The 20346-nt window shown below is 37.0% G+C and overlaps 1 protein-coding gene across 1 annotated transcript in view; it reads left to right on the top strand.

Annotated features, from left to right (window-relative positions):
- Positions 1-20346, top strand: part of DNAH7 (dynein axonemal heavy chain 7) — a 243722-nt gene that overhangs the window by 98892 nt on the left and 124484 nt on the right. The window contains exons 27-30 of the mRNA XM_019939243.3: positions 3605-3817; positions 6365-6463; positions 10659-10907; positions 13508-13657. Coding sequence (XP_019794802.2) covers positions 3605-3817; positions 6365-6463; positions 10659-10907; positions 13508-13657 — 711 coding nt within the window. The remainder of the gene's footprint in view (positions 1-3604; positions 3818-6364; positions 6464-10658; positions 10908-13507; positions 13658-20346) is intronic.

The following is a 20346-nucleotide window of genomic DNA, read 5'->3' on the forward strand; positions in this document are numbered from 1 at the left end:
TTCTTTTTTATGGCCGAGTAATATTCCATTGCATATATGTATATATACCACATCTTCTTAAACCAGTCATGTGTTGATGGGCACTTGGGTAGCTTCCATGTCTTGGCTATTGTAAATAGTGCTGCTGTGAACATTGGAGTGCATGTATCTTCTTGAATTAGAACTTCTGGGTTTTTTTCCCAGATAAATGCCCAGGAATGGAAATGCTAGATGATATGATAAATCTCTTTTTAGTTTTTTGAGGAACCTCCATACTGTTTTCCATAGTGGCTGTACCAATTTACATTCCCACCAACAGTGCAGGAGGGTTCCCTTTTCTCCACACCCTCTCCAGCATTTATTATTTGTAGACTTTTTAATGATGACCATTCTGACTGGTGTGAGGGGGTACCTCATTGTAGTTTTGATTTGCATTTCTCTAATAATTAGTGAAGTTAAGCATCTTTTCAGGTGTCTGATGGCCATATGTATGTCTTCTTTGGAGAAATGTTTAAGTCTTCTGCTGATTTTTTGATTGAGTGGTTTGCTTTTTTTGTTATTGAGTTGTATGAGCTGTTTGTATATTTTGGAAGTTAAGCCCTCGTTGGTTGCACTGTTTGCAAATATTTTCTCCCATTCTGATGGTTGTCTTTTCGTCTTGTTTATGGTTCCTTTGCTGTACAAAAGCTTATAAGTTTGCTTATTCCCATTTGTTTATTTTTGCCTTTGTTTCTATCGCCTTGGAGACTGGCCTAAGAAAATGCTGCTATGATTTATGTCCGAGAACGTTTTGCCTATGTTTTCTTCTGGGAGTTTTGTGGTGTCCTGTCTTATATTAAAGTTTTTAAGCCATTTTGAGGGCCTTGTTTGTGTGTGTGTGTGTGTGTGTGTAGGATTTGAAGGCACTGTTATAACATCATTGATTTACATGTGGCTGTCCAACTTTTCCAACACACTTGCTAAAGAGACTGTCTTTTCTCCATTGTATATTCTTGCCTCCTTTGTCAAAGATTGACTGTAGGTGTGTGGGTTTATTTCTAGGCTCTCTGTTCTGTTCCATTGATTCCTATGTCTGTTTTTGTGTTGATACCATGCTATTTGATTACTGTAGTTTTGTAGTATTGTCTGAAAGCTGGGAGGGTTATGCCTCCAGCTTTGTTCTTTTTTTGCTCAGGATTGCTTTGGCAATTCTGGGTCTTTTATGGTTCCATATAAATTTTAGGATTATTTGTTTTAGTTCAGTGAAAAATGTCATGGGTAATTTGATAGAGATCACATTAAATCTGTAGATTGCTTTGGGTAGTATGGAAAATAGGCGTATTCTAGATCTTCTGATGTCACAAAGTCAGTAACATGATCCATAACTTTCCACAGAGTAAGTAGCATGAAACACCCTATTAGTACAGAGAAAAAAAATGAACTAGATCCTGAATCCTCCATTTCACTCAACTAATACTTAGCTAATTCCTGAACAGGTCACATTTATGGAATCTATTTCCAATCCTTAAAGGAAGAAATGGTAAGAAGTTATTGCTTGAGATTTTGTTGTTGTTGTTGTTCCAAAATGTAGTCCTTTGGAAGCATACTCTAGGAAGTGTATGTAATTCCTTATGTACCACCCTTCTTCATCCACTCTATAGGACAGAAGCAATAAAATAACTATTCTCAATCATTTATTTCTGCTGAGGTAAACATGGAGGGTAATACTCACATTGATTACATGTACTGGAATTTATTCAAACCCTGGCAGGTTACCTGGATCTATACCCTCCCTTTTTTTTTTTTTTTTTTACACTCAAGAAAGTATGCCATTGGTTAACCCAGAATCCAAATTAATTTTTTAAAGCACTAAATTACCCTTAAACCTACTGCTATTACTGAAAAATTATTTCTGACAGATCCTAAACCGTATCATATCAGTATTTCACACACTCTGTTTGAGAATCAATGAATGAGAATGTCTACCACCATAACAGTTTAGGCCTAAAAAAATATTTTGATGAGGATGCTTTTCTCTGTGATAAGTAAGAATCCATGATAACTCCTTGCAACTCCTGTACCCTACTTTATTTTTTGTTCTCTTGGCCACTGATATGTCTGTTTCATTGTGTTCCACAACCACTTTGCCAATAGTGCTAAGAGAATGTGCATAGGAATTTGTAAAGTACCTGGTGTGCCAGAGACCTGACACACAGACCTGGATGTTGATCCCAAGCTAGTAGCAATTTGTACTATTGTAGAAAGATTGTATCACCCTAACCTAGCCATTAACCAGCTAACTCATTTGTTCATTCATTCATTCTCTGTTTTATTCATTTAAAAAAAGTTGTTGAGAACCTACCCTTTAAAAGAGGTACCATGTGTATAGTAATTCTCTTGCATTCTTTTTTCCCAGGTCGGTAGTGGTTTAGAGCACTTGCTTAAGCTTCTCTGTTACGAATTATTTGCTCATGCTATATACTTTTAACATTTTATTCTTGCCTTTCTTGAATGGTAACCTTATTGATAAAATAGCAGTACTAAGGCCTCTAGCTAGTAATTAATGTAACACATTGGAAGGATCTTGCTTGATGCAAATCTTTTATTCTCGACTTTAGCATCATAACAGATCACTTAAGTAAAATGTCCTCATTTTCTCTCTGCTTTGTGTTTTCGGTAATTCAGCTAGTTCCCAGCAGGTATTTATAAACTGTCTGAACTGTCTGAATTATAGTAAATTGTCATTTACTATAATTATTGTTCACTATCTGAATATGATTATCATTTTTCTAGAACACTGTTGCTCTCCTGCTTTAGTACAAGAAAGCCATGTTTTCACGTATGAGCTATTGAAGTAAATCCTGACACATACTAACATTTTAAACTTAAATTTTCTTATTTATTCTTTTAAAATCTATTCAGTTTTCTATTTACTTTCCATCGCACAACATTTATTTGTCCCACCATGTTTAAAATACTATGAGGAAAAAATTATCTTTAGAATTTGGAAAATTGATTTATCTCTAATAATAATTATCCAGGACTTATTTTCAGTTTCTTCCCTTTATTATGCTTGGTGAAAGACTGACATGGTGACTGCAGACTCAAAAATGTTAAAAAATATCTCAAATTACACCATTTATGTAACATAGTCTTGTTATTAGGGGTTACCTGATGAGACCCAAATCATTTAATTAATTAGATGCCAGAGAGCTTCACTTGAAGCCCAGTCTCCCAACACCAGGCACTTTCTCACCAGCCCAGATGAGAAGCCCGGCTCTTGGACATCCCAGCAGAGTCTGCTTTTTCCCTATAGCATGTTACTTCCCACAAAAAAATAGAACGTAATGGATACTTAACACTTAAGTAAATTAATAATTCACCAAAGGTCTAGGTATGATAGAAATTTGAAGCGTTCTCAAAGCATAATTTAAGGAAACATATTTATATAAAAAGTTAATGATCTAGTTATTATATAACAGTAACAAGAAGTCACATTTTAAAGTGTTTTTATCTATATGATCTGGCTACTGTTACTTAATATTATTGCAGAAAAGCTATAACATTGTAACATGCTATGAAGGAAAGAGTAGGCTTATCTCCATGATGGTCTTTTTCAAAAAGCACCTTTCCTCCCCTCCCATAGGCACTCTTTCGGACAGTAGCAATGATGGTGCCTGATTATGCCATGATTGCCGAAATAGTCCTGTACTCCTGTGGCTTTGTCACAGCTCGGCCACTGTCGGTAAAGATTGTGGCTACATATCGCCTGTGTTCAGAGCAGTTGTCATCACAACATCACTATGACTATGGAATGAGAGCCGTGAAGTCAGTACTCACCGCAGCTGGGAATCTAAAGGTAAAAAACTCAAGTGGCTTCTTACTCATTCATTTCCTGTTTATAAATCTCAGGACCATGTGTCTTCACAAGAGTTACACTAACTGGTTAGTTTCATCAACTGAAAAAAAGTTCAGTTATCGTACTAACATAATTAATTATTTGCACACTTGAAAAAGGACATTTTATGATTTGTAAAACCTTAGACATGTGATCAGTGATTTGAGTTCCATTCCACAATTTTAACTGTATGAAACTAGGTTCTACTAAGGAGTAAAATTCCTTGCTGCTGAGAAATACTTTGAAAGCATTTATATATGAACATATATATTGAATAGCTTTAAAGGAAATAATCTATGTATAATTAATAAATATATACAGAAGCCCCTAGACATTGTTACTTAATATAATTACACAGTTGCAGCCAACTGTAGACTAGCAGTAATAGATTGGCAATATAATGTTTGCATTTTAAGATGGTATAAATCATAACTATATTGATAAAAAGTCAAAATGTTTGAAGACTTGGGTAATTTTTCATTGAAAGTCTTTTGTAGAAACATAAAATATAACTGTACATTTGTTCTTTATCAAAGTAAGCTAGATAGGCTATAATTAACAGCAAAATGCAAACTGTGGCTTTAGAGCTTATAAAATTTTCATGTTCATGACTGCAGAAGATAAAGATTTTGAAATATATCTTGTGTGATTAAAAACAATGGCATGCATTTTAATCTTCTATGATAATGTTACCAAGAATTCTGATATATAGTGGTGATATTCTGTTTCACATTAGCCTAACATGACTTCAAGTCATTGTTTTTTTTTTGTAATAAACAAATGCAACTAGAAGCAACAATTTGTATTAACCTGGCATGTCATGATTACACTGTGGTCAGATAATGGGAAAGAAAATGCATTGTCCTAGTATATGTCATCACTGACATCTTGACTATGGAATTGAGCTATTAAAGTTATGCAGCAAATGAATCCTATCATTCTTTGTCAAAAGCTAATTGAAAATTGTTGACTGTGTTGGCTTGAATATTTTGAAGTTTGTTTCTATTATATCAAAAATCAATTTAAACATTTGCTTTAAGATGATAGCCTCTCAGATAACAAAAGAGACTTCTGACACTTCATAATTTACATGTGGTTAGGCTGATCCAAAGTCCATATGAATAGGACTAGCTTTGGCTTTGGAGGCCCTGGAAATTTAGAGACAGCTAACCTTGATTGCCAGGCATCACTGCCTTTGTAAGGTTAAAGCCAGTTAAGTAGGAGCATGGGATTTATTAGAAAGATTCTAGAGAAAAAGAAGAGGATTCTGGAAAACTAAATGCATGATGGTAGGAGAAACTTTGGAGTAAGATGTTGAATAAAGGATAGAAGCTGGGAGAAATAGTTCTGAGTTCAGATTTTTTTGTGAATTATTGAACCATCTTATGGACATGAGCAACAAGTTGAGGGTTCAACCAGATTTTTTAGTAAACTCTGGGTTTACCACAGATTTTTTAGAATTTAACATAAGTTTTCTGAAGCACCTTCTACTTAAGTGACTTAGTGTATTAACGAGCCCTCTCCACTCTGCCTGGGGATCACACTCAAGCGCGCTGGTACTAAGCCTGCAGCCGGCAGGCAGCGTGCTGCTCTGCCCTCCCACCTTCTATCCGATGAACTGTTCCTCACCCAGAGTCAGGTGGCTTGTTCCCAAAACTCCCTGAAGCCAGTCGGACATGTTACTGTCGTTATGTCATTTAATTAATTGTCAATGAAATTGATGGTATATGAGCATGAAAAGAAGAGTTTTGTTTTTATGAAAACTAAGTTCATTGTTTAAGAAAGACTCAGTAAAGATGAAATGCTAAAAAAAAATGACTTTGAATTAGGTATGGATAAGAAAAGTGAATACAACTGGGAAAAAACCTTAAAAATCTTAAGGATGCTACACTTAGATTGTCTCGCAAGTATCTCTGAAGAGCATGATCATCTTTAAAACACAAAACCAAAACACAACAAAACTGGATAGAGCAGATGATTCATTATTGATGCGTTTTTTTTCCCAACAAGAAAAATGGTCCAAAACTCTACCCTCAGAGAAAAGGTCTTGGCACCAAAATATGGGCAGAGTGAGTAAATGTTTATATGTTTTAAATGTAAGTGCATCTTTTAAAAATGATTGCCCATCTTTAATGATTATTTTCACTTTACCAACCCACTGCTGGTCTTGAATGCATAGGACAAGCAAGCTCTTACCCAATATAGAGGCAACGGCAGCTCCCAAACTATATGGAATTCATGGCCAATAGCTTCTTACCCAGGGCATCTGTGAAAAAGTAGTCAGTTCAACTTAGGTTTTCATTATAAACTGGTAGAAAATTCACCAAGTATAATCATCAGTTTCTAAAATTAATAACAGTCCAATTAAATGAAAATAAGTAAGAACAACACTTTTGCATGGGCTTAAATTGCCTCTGGGGCCTGGTGTTCATGTGTGTGTGTGTGTGTGAACATGTAGGGGGTGCAGTTAATAGCTGCAGATATCATTATGAGCATATTTTCTTTCAGCTGAAATATCCAAATGAAAATGAAGAAATTCTTCTGCTTAGATCTATTATTGATGTAAATCTACCAAAATTTTTATCCCATGATTTACCACTCTTTGAGGTAAGAACATTTTATTATTACAATGTATCAAAACTCTTCTAATAATGTATTTATCCAAGCGTCCATGGTTGCAACTCCCTGTGAGAAACTTCCACTACAGAAAACGATGATATGGCAAAGAAAAACATAGATCATTCTGTTTTATTTGAAGTGTGTTAGCTAGCTTTGTTGTTTTGGATAACTTTTTACTCTTTCTTTTTTTTTTTTTTTGCGATATGCGGGCCTCTCACTGTCGTGGCCTCTCCCGTTGCGGAGCACAGGCTCCGGACACGCAGGCTCAGTGACCATGGCTCACAGGCCCAGCCGCTTCACGGCATGTGGGATCTTCCCGGACCGGGGCACTGAACCCGTGTCCCCTGCATCGGCAGGCGGACTCTCAACCACTGCGCCACCAGGGAAGCCCCCTGGATAACTTTTAACAACTTGGGATTTTTAAGTTTCACCTTTTCTGCAGAATATAATAAGTACACAAAAGTTACAAAACATGTTTGCTTATAAATTTCACCAAAATTTCCTCCGTGGAGGAAAGTAATTGGTCTAACACATCACTGAATCCCTTGCACAGAATGGATACTTGGTAGATGTTTGTCAAATTAATGATTGGAGAAATAAAAAAAAAATAAGCTTAATTTCTTTAGAAGAGTACCATGGGTTTTATGAAATTCTTTTTTCAGGATAATTTAAGAATTGGCTTAATCATCTTGTTGCATTTTAACAATTAAATTATAAGTAGTTGAGAAGAGCTATTAGAATGATGGTTAAAGTTCCTGTTTTGTCATGTGATATCATTCTTTTCCTTTTCCCATTCTCAGGTAGAAGAAATTGGGGGAGGGCTTGGGAGCGGGCTGCTGACACATGGTAGATGTTGGTCTCTCTTGTGCTGCCTTGAGGTATGGGCAGTTAGCTTCCAAAGTGTAAAGACTGAAGTCGTAAGGCTGTCATGGGGAGGGTGGAGACGTGACACTGCCACTGTAGTGTGGTCCAGTGTCGTTAGCTATCCACAGCAACCATGTTTCATCACTCTGAAAGGGACTTCCCTTAGTATTTAGAGTTGACAGTGCTAATGTTTTGCAGATCAAATCTACAAGGAATAGGTTCAAATTTTCTTCTTAAAAATTTCCCTCAGTTTCTTTGGTACTAGTACACTGTACAGATTTTCCAGGAGTAAAAGCTATATTTATTTTTATAAAGTGGAAGTATACCTCACCTAGTTGTATTCTTATGCAGCTGTGTATTCATTCAGTGAACATTTATTGAATAATATTAAGAACAATATTTCTTAAATGGAGCGCAACTGGCATTTTCAAATAGGACAGTTCCGTATTGTGAGAGACTGTCCCATACGCTGCAGAACACTTGGCATCCCTCCTCCCCCAGTGTCTCTGGACTCTCCCAGTGTGAGAACCGGAAGGACAGCTCCACATATTCCCAACTCTCTACCTGGCGGGAGAGTGAAGGGAACTGGTCTTTGCTGAGAACTACTGACTACCAGATATGATCTGGAATTATCTGCTTCTTTCAAGGTTAACCATAAATAATTTGAACAATCTGAGAAGATATTTTTGTTTACTTAGCAAACACTATGCATTCACAATGGACCAGACCTTATTCTAAGAGTTTTATGAATAGCAACTTATTTAATACTCATAAGCAGCTAACGGGGCAGGTACTCTTGTTATCCCCATTTTACACGTGGTGTAACTGCGGCACAGAGATCATAAGTAACTTGTATTCATGGCCAGTATATGAGGGAGAGGGGGTTCCAGCCACTCAGCTAGGCTGCAGAGTGATCTTAAAGACCCTACTGCGTTGCCTTTTTCTCTCCTTTGCCCCAAGGAAACTTACTGCTCCAGTGAACTGGGATCAGTTTATCCATAACAGGATTTAAAGGATTAAATTTAGGGGTGATTAAACTGGCAGTTTGTCAGTTCTAAGGTATAGCTTGAATGTATGCTTTCATATTAAGCTCTTCTGAATTTTCACTTTTATCTTCAGAGTAAAATGAATAGTTGTAGCTCTCACATAGGTTGCTATAATACTTATGAAAAAGCCTTAGCAGTTTATAAAGGGATGTTTCTTAGACCTTGAAATCAACTCTGTATATTCATATGCACTAAATATGGAAGTATAATTCTTTCCAATCATACATTATATGATTGTATTCGTTTCCTAAAGCTGCCATAACAAAGTACCACAAACCTGGTGGCTTAAAACAATAGAAATTGATTTTCTCACAGTTCTGGAGGATAAGAGCCTGAACGAAGGTGTTGGTTCCCTCTGAAGCCTTTAGGAAAGAATCCTTCCTTGTTTCTTCTTGGCTTCTGATGGCTACTGGTGATCTTTGATGTTCCTCGGCTTGTCATTACTTCAGTCTCTGTCCCCACCACTAGATGGCCTTCTTCCCTGGGTGTCGTTGTGTCTGCGTCTTCCTCTCCTTTCTGTTATAAAGACACCAATCACTGGAGTTGGGCTCCTGTATGATCTCATCTTATCTAATTACATCTGCAAAGATCTTATTTCCAAATAAGGGGACATTCTGAGGTTCCAGGTGCACATACATTTTTGAGGGAAGCTAAGCTGATTAACATACTACCCACTACAATGATTAAAATACCATCGAACTAATTTTTGTATATGGTATGAGGCATGGTTGGAAGTTCATTATTTTGACAAATCCAGGTACTCTAGCATAATTTGCTCAAGACTATTTTTTTAATCTTTTCTCTACGGGATTGCCTTTGAGTCTTTGTTGAGAATGAGTTGTTCACATGTGTGTGGGTCTATTTCTGGTCTCCCTATTCTGTTCCATTGATACATTTGTGTGACTATACTAATGTGACCCCATCTTTATAATAAGCCTTCAAATCAGATCGTGTTCATCCTCTAACTTTTTAACTTAAAAAGATGTAAAACTGCAACATCTCTGGAGGAAAACAAGAGAAATCCCTTGTGAATTTGGAATAGGCAAAAATTTCGTAAATACAACACCGAAAGCACAATGCATGAAACAATAAATTCATAAAATAGACTCATCAAAATTTAAAAGTTTGCTCTTTGAAATACACTGGTAAGAGAATGAAAGACAAGCTAGAGACTAGAAAAAAATTTGCATATTAGATGTATGATGAAGGATTTGTATGCAGAATATTTAAAGAATGGTCAAAACTTACCGTGAAGAAAATAAACTGATTAAAAATAGGCAAAAGATTTGAACAGACATTTCACTAAAGAAGATATACATATGGCACACAAGTACATGCAAAAAATGTTAGTCTTTGGGAAATGCAAATTGAAGCCACAACAAGATACTGTTACTTGTTACTATGGCTAAAATTAAGAAGACTGACCATATCAAATATTGAAACTCTCATACACTGCTTGGGGAGATGTAACATAATAATACAACAACCTTGGAAAGCAGACAGTTTCTTAAAACGGTAAATACACACTCACCGTACTATCCAGGTATTCCACTCCTCATTATTCGCCCGAGAGAAATGAAAGCATTTGTCCATACAAAGACTTGTATATACATGTTTATAGTAGCTTTATTTATTTCCCAAACTGGAAACAATGAAAATGTCCATCAACAGGAAAATGGATTTAAAAACTGGCACCTCAATACAGTGGAACACTTCAATACAATGGGCTATTGATATATGCTGTGAAAGGTGTGAATTTCCAAATCTTTATGCAAAGTGAAAGAAGCCAGACAAAAAATAAAGTAGTACCTGTAATGTGTAATTTCACCCGTAATAATTTCTAGATAATGCAAGTAAAAATAGTAACAGAAAGCAAATCAGTGTTTGTTGGTTGTCTGGGGATGGAGACAGGAGGTGGCAAGGAGAGGAGAAAAGGCCACAGGGAGACTTGTGGCTGTGACTGGTATGTTGACTATCTTCATTGAGTTGGTGGTTTCACTTATCAAATTGTACCCTTTAAATATAAACAGTTGACTGTATGTCAGTCATACCTCTATGAAGCTGTTGAAAATACTGGACTATTACTCAAAGGCTCTATTTCCATCAACGTTAAATACAAGGATGTGAGAAATTTTATCAAGTTTATGTATGTCTATATGTCTATATATATATGTATATATACATATACACATATACATACATATATAGAAAGACACAGAGAATATGAGAATGTATAGATAGATAATGTAAATCCCCAAATCATCTATCATTAGGGAATTACTTCAGATTTGTTTCCTGGGGTGAAATTACCAAAACCAGATTACAATGATTTGCTGGGAGCCATCAAAGACAACTGTGACTCCATGAATTTGCAAATGACCAGCTTCTTTTCTGAGAAGATTCTTCAGATATATGAAATGATGATTGTGCGTCATGGCTTTATGATTGTTGGAGAACCATTTGGAGGAAAAACCAGTGCATATCGCGTCTTAGCTGGAGCACTAAATGATCTATGTGAAAAGGTAAGTGTGTTATTAATGCATTAATTTATTGATAATCAGCTTTGTGCAAGATAGAATGTATGGTTATTTAAAAGGGTACTTTAATGCAGCAACTTAAACTTATAAAAATACAGAGGAAATAAAATTAGAAAAGTAATACAAAGCAAGTAGGAAGTTCAGTATACAAAGGGTATGCCACAGATTTGCCTCTAGCCCTTTTGTTTCTTTTTTTAAAGAGTTTAATCGTAAAGATAACACATTCATTAGAGAACAAAGTCTGAAGACATGAAAAAACCTGACAGTTTTCTCTTTTATACTTTCTTAAGAGAGTAGTTTTTATTTTCTTGGTGTTTAGATTTGTAATGCAAACTTGTTAGTGGCTGCTAGTGGTACTGAACTGAAGTGTGTGTGTGTGTGTGTGTGTGTGTGCGCGCGCGCGTGTGCGCGCGAGCATGCGCATACAGTATATAATACGTGCATATGTAAGTATAGTAAATAATGATGATTATATTATTCAAAATTCCTGTCCTACACATCTCAGTTTGGTCTACTTTGATAGGCTAAAGGAGTGAGGCTGTTTTAAATTCTCCAACTAATATTGCATTTCTGTCTACTTACCCTTGTATTTCAAAGAGCTCTTGCTTCATATATTTCAGTGTTTGTAGCCAAATGGGATTCGTGATCATTACATCTTCATTGTGGAGCCTCCCTTCAGCCAGTATAAAATTATCTACTTGTATTATCTGCCTTGGATCCCCTGTGTCTAATTTCAGTATTGCAACCCCTGCTTTCTCCTTGCATATATATTTGCCCATGTCTTTAATTGTGACTCTGGCTGTCACTGTGATTTACTTTTTTATGGAGAGTAATTAGTTTTAACTTTTATTTTCTCCGATTTGATGGCCTTTATCTTCTCATAGGGAAATTTTACTTCGATTGTATTTATTATCAAACAAACTGATATGTACTTATTTCTGTCATCTGTTCCTTTATGGTTTTATCCTTTCATGCTGTTTCCTTTCTTCGCCTCCCTTCCTTTCCCTTTATCCTTCCTGCCTTGCTTTCCTCAGTTTTTGTTTGCATTTTTGCTATTTTGTTATTTTATTGTTATAGGGGCGAATTTTTTGCTATAAAAAATAAGTCTCTAAAAGAGCCAAATGTGGTGTGCCACTCAAAGATGAAAGAAGATGAAGGTATGAGCATGTATTCTGGTCCAATATAAAGCCCGAAAGTGATTCATTATCAGGAAATTCTAAGAGTGACATTGTGGTAATGTAAAAGGGGCAAGGCTCCATAGCCACTGCTTGCAAGCTGTAGCTTCACACTAGCTTTGTTGCATTTGGGACAAACACGTTGCTTTAATGGCAGCAACTTTGTTCTGACTAAGATGATAGAACTTTCCCATGCTTCTGAATTAAGGATGACACATCGTTATTCCCTTCTGGGCACAGAGAAGAAAACACAGACCTTGAGCTTTTTTTTTTTTTTTTACTGCTTCACATTATTATTGCCACATGTTTTCTTCAGTTTGGTACTTCATGTCCCAAGCTCCAGTGGTGGTGGGCAGAAAGCAGTGTGGGAAAGAGTTGGACTTGTTCTAAGTTGAACTTATTATGTGATATAAAAAAGAAATGATTGTGAATAAGTAGAGCACAGGTGATTTTTAGGGTGGGGAGCTATTCTGTATATATTGTAATGGTGGATACATGACATTATGTATTTGGCAAAATCCATAGAAGTGTCCAACGCAGAGAGTAAACCTTAATGTAAACCATGGGCTTTAGTTACTAAGAAAGAATCCATATCAGCAGAGGAACTGAGGAATTGAGGAATCATAACAATGTACCACACCAATGCGAGGCTTTAATAGTAGGGGAAACTCTGTGTGAGTGGCGGGAAGATGGAGGGAATATATGTGAATCTCTCTATATTTTCTGTTTAATTTTTCTGTAAACCCAAAGCTACTCTAAACAAATAAAGTCTATTAATTAAAAACATAAAAAAGCCTATGCCCCAAGGGTATTAACATCTCTTATTAATTCCATATACCAGCTTTCAAGGTTCTGGTGGAAACTATCAGCTTACCAATATTAATTTTTTCACAATGTGAGAATGGTACATATTTGCCTATATTTAAATCATTTAATTTTATCTCAGAGAATGTTTTGTAGTAAGAATCAACCACTTACAGCCCATGGGCCAACTTCAGCCCAAAGCCTGTTTTTGTGATGCCAGTGAGCTTAGAATGGTGTTAACATTTTTAAGGTTTGTAAAGAAAAGCAGAAAAGAACATGTAACCTGTTGATCTATCAATAGTAAATATTATATGCTTTTGACCAACATTTGGTACTTTATTCCTAAGTATCCTATGAGTTCTTAAATCCTATTGTAAATGGTATTTTTAAATTTTATTTTTCAGTTGTTCATTGGCATTATAGAAAATACAATCAATTTTTGTATAATGACTTTGTTTGCTGCAGCCTTGTTAAATGAACTCTTTACTTCTGGTAGTTTTTGTGTAGTCTTTAGGATTTTCTACGTGCCCAATCATGTTTTCCATGAATAATGACAGTATTAGTAGTCTTTTAAATAAATAAATAATCTTTTTTTTTTCTATTAAGGGGTTAATGGAAGAAAACAAGGTTCAGATCACTGTTTTAAATCCTAAGTCTGTCACCATGGGTCAGCTGTATGGGCAGTTTGATTTAGTGTCCCATGAGTGGTCCGACGGGATCCTCGCTGTCAGTTTTAGAGCATTTGCTGCTTCATCGGTAAGTGCTAACACTTCTCCATGCTATGAGAGTTATGATTTTTTTCAGTTGTTTCAAGTAAACATTTGTATTTGTAGCTCAAGGTACTTATTTAAAACACATTACTGGGATCCTTGAGGCGCCGGCCGCCGCCCCAGGCAGTGTCTGAGCCAAGCCCCCGCATCCTTCGCCTCCGTGTGCCCATGGCCTTTAAACTGCCGGTTCCTCGGCTGGGGGCGGGAGCGCTGAGTTTCCCGCTGGGAGGTAAAGTGGCCCCCTTTTACCTCCCAGATGCCGCAAGGAGACAGGCCTGTGGGCACTAGGTACGCCACCCTTGCCCTACACGTGCCGGGACGAGACCCTCACGAGGGCAGTGAGTGGGGCGTGGTGCCTGTCTCTTCTCCCTCCACAGATGAGAGAGTTGAGACAAGGAAATTTTATGCCCTGCTTGATATAAATACAACTGGATATAAGCTTCAGGAGGCCAAAGTACATCATCTCTCTCGTTCACTCCTGTATCTTGAGCATCTAATACTGTGCCAGGCATATGCTTTGCTTTTACCATTTGTCTTACGGTTCTGTCTGTCCGGTTTTTGTTTTTAAGGATAGTTTTTAACGTTTGTTACATTGGTGGATTTGTTTTTTGGTTTGGTTGCTCTCTTCTTTCTTTTTTTATTTTTAATATTTAAAAATTTTTTTCACCTTAGTAACTTTATTTTATTTTATATATTTTTCTTTCTTTCTTTTTGGTTTTTTCTCCCTTTTCTTCTGAGCCATGTGGCTGACAGGGTCTTGGTGCTCCGGCCAGGTGTCAGGCCTGAGCCTCTGAGGCAGGAGAGCCAAATTCAGGATATTGGTCCACCAGAGACCTCCCGGCCCCACATAATATCAAGTGGCAAAAGCTCTCCCAGAGATCTCCATCTCAACACTAAGACCCAGCTCCACTCAATGACCAGCAAGCTACAGTGCTGGGCACCCTATGCCAAACAACTAGCGAGACAGGAACACAACCCCACCCATTAGCAGAGAGGCTGCCTAAAATCATAATAGGGTCACAGACACCCCAAAACTACCACCGGACATGGTTCTGCCCACCAGAAAGACAAGACCCAGCCTCATCCACCAGAACACAGGCACCAGGCCCCTCCACCAGGAAGCCAACACAACCCACTGAACCACCCTTACCCACTGGGGGCTGATGCCAAAAACAGTGGGAACTACGAACCTGCAGCCTGCGAAAAGGAGACCCCACACACAATAAGTTAAGCAAAATGAGAAGACAGAGAAACAAACAGCAGATGAAGGAGCAAGGTAAAAACCCACCAGACCAAACAAATGGAGAGGAAATAGGCAGTCTACCTGAAAAAGAATTCAGAGTAATGACAGTAAAGATGATCCAAAATCTTGGAAGTAGAAGAGAGAAAATACAAGAAACATTTAACAAAGACCTAGAAGAACTAAAGAGCAAACAAACAATGATAAACAACACAATAAATGAAATGAAAAATTCTCTAGAAGGAATCAATAGCAGAATAACTGAGGCAGAAGAACGGATAAGTGACCTGAAAGATAAAATAGTGGAAATAACTACTGCAGAGCAGAATAAAGAAAAAAGAATGAAAAGACTTGAGGACAGTCTCAGTGACCTTTGGGACAACATTAAACGTACCAACATTTGAGTTATAAGGGTCCCAGAAGAAGAAGAGAAAAAGGGACTGAGAAAATATTTGAAGAGATTATACTTGAAAACTTCTGTAACATGGGAAAGGAAATAGTCAATCAAGTCCAGGAAGTGCAGAGAGTCCCATACAGGATAAATCCAAGGAGAAACATGCCAAGACACATATTAATGAAAGTATCAAAAATTAAATACAAAGAAAATATTTTTAAGGCAGCAAGGGAAAAGCAACAAATAACATACAAGGCAATCCCCATAAGGTTAACAGCTGATCTTTCAGCAGAAACCCTACAAGCCAGAAGGGTGTGGCAGGACATATTTAAAGTGGTGAAAGGGAAAAACCTACAACCAAGGTTACTCTACCCAGCAAGGATCTCATTCAGACTTACAGACAAGCAAAAGCTAAGAGAATTCAACACCACCAAACCAGCTTTACAACAAATGCTAAAGGAACTACTCTAGGCAAGAAACACAAGAGAAGGAAGAGACCTACAGAAACAAACCCAAAACAGTTAAGAAAATGGTAATAGGAACGTACATGTCAATAACTACCTTAAGTGTAAATGGATTAAATGCTCCAACCAAAAGACATAGACTGACTGAATGGATACAAAAACAAGACCCATATATATACTATCTACAAGAGACCCACATCAGACCTAGGGACACATACAGACTGAAAGTGAGGGGATGGAAAAAGATATTCCATGCAAATGGAAATTGAAAGTTGGAATAGCAATTCTCATATCAGATAAAATAGTCTTTAAAATAAAGACTATTACAAGAGACAAAGAAGGACACTACATAATGATCAAGGGATCAATCCAAGAAGAAGCTATAACAATTGTAAATATTTATGCACCCAACATAGGAGCCCCTCAATACATAAGGCAAATGCTAACATCCATAAAAGGGGAAATTGACAGTAGCACAACCATAGTAGGGGATGTTAGCACCCCACTTTCCCCAATGGACAGATCATCCAAAATGAAAATAAATAAGGAAACACAAGCTTTAAATGATACATTAAACAAGATGCACTTAATTGACATTTACAGAACATTCCATCCAAAAACAATAGAGTACACTTTCTTCTCAAGTGCTCATGGAACATTCTCCAGGAGAGATCCTATCATGGGTCACAAATCAAGCGTTGGTAAATTTAAGAAAATTGAAGTCGTATCAAGTATCTTCTCTGACCATAATGCTATGAGACTAGATATCAATTACAGGAAAAAATCTGTAAAAAATACAAACATATGGAGGCTAAACAAAACACTACTAAATAACCAAGAGATCACTGAAGAAATCAAAGAGGAAATCAAAATATACCTAGAAACAAATGAAATGAAATGAAATTGTTGACAATGAAAACACGATGACCCAAAACCTATGGGATGCAGCAAAAGCAGGTCTAAAAGGGAAGTTTATAGCACTAGAATCCTACCTCAAGAAATAAGAAACATCTCAAATAAACAACCTAACCTTATGCGTAAAGCAATTAGAGAAAGAAGAACAAAACATCCCCAAAGTTAGAAGAAGGAAAGGAATCATAAAGATCAGATCTGAAATAAATGAAAAAGAAATGAAGGAAACGATAGCAAAGATCAATAAAACTAAAAGCTGGTTCTTTGAAAAGATAAACAAAATTGATAAATCATTATTAGCCAGACTCATCAAGAAAAAAAGGGAGAAGGCTCAAGTCAACAGACTTAGAAATGAAAAAGGAGAAGTAACAACTGACACTGCAGAAATACAAAGGATCATGAGAGATTACTACAGGCAACTCTATGCCATTAAAATAGACAACCTGGAAGAAATGGACAAATTCTTAGAAAAACACAACCTTCCGAGACTGAACCAGGAAGAAATAGAAAATATAAACAGACCAATCACAAGCACTGAAATTGAAACTGGGATTAAAAATCTTCCAGCAAACAAAAGCCCAGGATCAGATGGCTTCACAGGTGAATTCTATCAAACATTTAGAGAAGAGCTAACACCCATCCTTCTCAAACTCTTCCAAAATATAGCAGAGGGAAGAACACTCCCAAACTCATTCTACCAGGCCACCATCACCCTGATACCAAAACCAGAAAAACTGTCACAACAAGAGAAAACTGCAGACTAATATCACTGATGAACATAGATGCAAAAATCCTCAACAAAATACTAGGAAACAGAATCCAGCAGCACATTAAAAGCATCATGCACCATGATCAAGTTGCGTTTATCCCAGGATTGCAAGGATTCTTCAATATGCCCAAATCAATCAATGTGATAATCCATATTAACAAACTGAAGGAGAAAAACCATATGATCATCTCAATAGATGCAGAAAAAGCTTTCGACAGAATTCAACACTGACTTATGATAAAAACTCTCCAGAAAGTAGGCATAGAGGGAACTTACCTCAACATAATAAAGGCCATATACAACAAACCCAGAGCCAACATTGTTCTCAATGGTGAAAAACTGAAACCATTTCCACTAAGATCAGGAACAAGACAAGGTTGCCCACTCTCACCACTCTTATTCAACATAGTTTTGGAAGTTTTATCCACAGCAGTTAGAGAAGAAAAAGAAATGAAAGGAATCCAAATAAGAAAAGAAGAAGTAATAATGTCACTGTTTGCAGATGACATGATACTATACAAAGAGAATCCTAAAGATGCTACCAGAAAACTACTAGAGATAATCAATGAATTTGGGAAAGTATTAGAATACAGAATTAATGCGCAGAAATCTCTTGCATTCTTATACACTAATAATGAACAATCTGAAAGAGAAATTAAGGAAACACTCCCGTTTACCATTGCAACAGAAAGAATAAAATACCTAGGAATAAACCTACCTAAGGAGACAGAAGACCTGTATGCAGAAAACTATAAGACACTGATGTAAGAAATTAAAGATGATACAAACAGATGAAGAGATATACCATGTTCTTGGATGGGAAGAATCAACATTGTGAAAATGACTCTACTATGCAAAGCAATCTACAGATTCAGTGCAATCCCTATCAAGCTACCAATGGCATTTTTCACAGAACTAGAGCAAAAAATTTCACAATTTGTATGGAAACACAAAAGACCCCAAATAGCCAAAACAATCTTGAGAAAGAAAAACAGAGCTGGAGGAATCAGGCTCCCTCACTTCAGACTATACTACAAAGCTGCAGTAATCGAGACAGTATGGTACTGGCACAAAAACAGACATTTAGATCAATGGAACAGGATAGAAAGCCCAGAGAGAAATCCACGCACATATGGGCACCTTATCTTTGACAAGGGAGGCAAGAATATACAATGGAAAAATGACAGTCTCTTCAATAAGTGGTGCTGGGAAAACTGGACAGCTACATGTATAAGGATGAAATTAGAACACTCCCTAACACCATACACAAAAATAAACTCAAAATGGATTTGAGACCTAAATGTAAGACCAGACACTATAAAACTCTTAGAGGAAAACATAGGAAGAACACTCTTTGACATAAATCACAGCAAGATCTTTTTTGATCCACCTCCTAGAGTAATGGAAATAAAAACAAAAATAAACAAATGGGACCTAATGAAACTTAAAAGCTTTTGCACAACAAAGGAAACCATAAACAAGACAAAAAGACAACCTTCAGAATGGGAGAAAATATTTGCAAATGAATCAGTGGACAAAGGATTAATCTCCAAAATATAGAAACAGCTCATGCAGCTCAATATTAAAAAAACAAGTAACCCAACCTAAATATGGGCAGAAGACCTACATAGACATTTCTCCAAAGAGGACATACAGATGGCCAAGAAGCACATGAAAAGCTGCTCAATATGACTAATTATTAGAGAAATGCAAATCAAAACTACAATGAGGTACCACCTCACACCAGTTAGAATGGGCATCATCAGAAAATCTACAAACAACAAATGCTGGAGAGGGTGTGGAAAAAAGGGAACCCTCTTGCACTGTTGGTGGGAATGTAAATTGATACCGGCACTATGGAGAACAGTATGGAAGTTCCTTAAAAAATAAAAATAGAATTACCCTATGATCCAGCAATCCTACTACTGGGCATATACCCAGAGAAAACCATAATTCAAAAAGACACATGCACCCCAATGTTCATTGCAGCACTGTTTACAGTAGCCAGGTCATGGAAGCAACCTAAATGCCCATCGACAGATGAATGGATAAAGAAGATGTGGTACATATATACAGTGGAATATTACTCAGCCATTATAAGAAACGAAATTGTGTTATCTGTAGTGAGGTGGATGGACCTAGAGACTGTCATACAGAGTGAAGTATGTCAGAAAGAGAAAAACAAATACCATATGCTAACACATATATGGAATCTAAAAAAAAAAGGTTCTGAAGGACCTAGGTGCAGGACAGGAATAAAGACACAGACGTAGAGAATGAACTTGAGGACACGGGGAGGGGGAAGGATAAGATGGGATGAAGTGAGAGAGTGGCATTGACATATATACACTACCAAATGTAAAACAGATAGCTAATGGGAAGCAGCCACATAGCACAAGGAGATCAGCTCAGTGCTTTGTGACCATCTAGAGCGGTGGGATAGGGGAAGTGGGAGGGAGACGCAAGAGGAAGGAGATATGGGGATATATGTATATGTATAGCAGATTCACTTTGTTATACAGCAGCAACTAACACAACATTGTAAAACAATTTTACTCTGATAAAGATGTTAAAAAATATATAAATAAATAAAACACATTACTGAACAGTCTGGCAGTGTTTCTGTGAAGAGCACTGTTAGTGCCTGCAGAGAGGCCAGAGACCATGAGGGCAGGCATCTTCTCCTCAGTATGCACAGAAGAGAGGGCAGGAGCAAAGAAGACTGGGGAGAGTATTTCTGATCTTCTTTTTCCAGGCTAAGTGACCCAGGAAAGAGAGCATCTGAGTAACGTGATCCTTTCAATCCTTCAATAATGTTCTTCCTGTGCCCTGCTGCTCAGCTAGCTGTCAGTGTCACACCCACTAATTGTTAGATAGACTCCAGTGCTTAGAGAGG

Source organism: Tursiops truncatus, chromosome 7 (assembly GCF_011762595.2).
Source record: "Tursiops truncatus isolate mTurTru1 chromosome 7, mTurTru1.mat.Y, whole genome shotgun sequence".
Classification (NCBI taxonomy): domain Eukaryota; kingdom Metazoa; phylum Chordata; class Mammalia; order Artiodactyla; family Delphinidae; genus Tursiops; species Tursiops truncatus.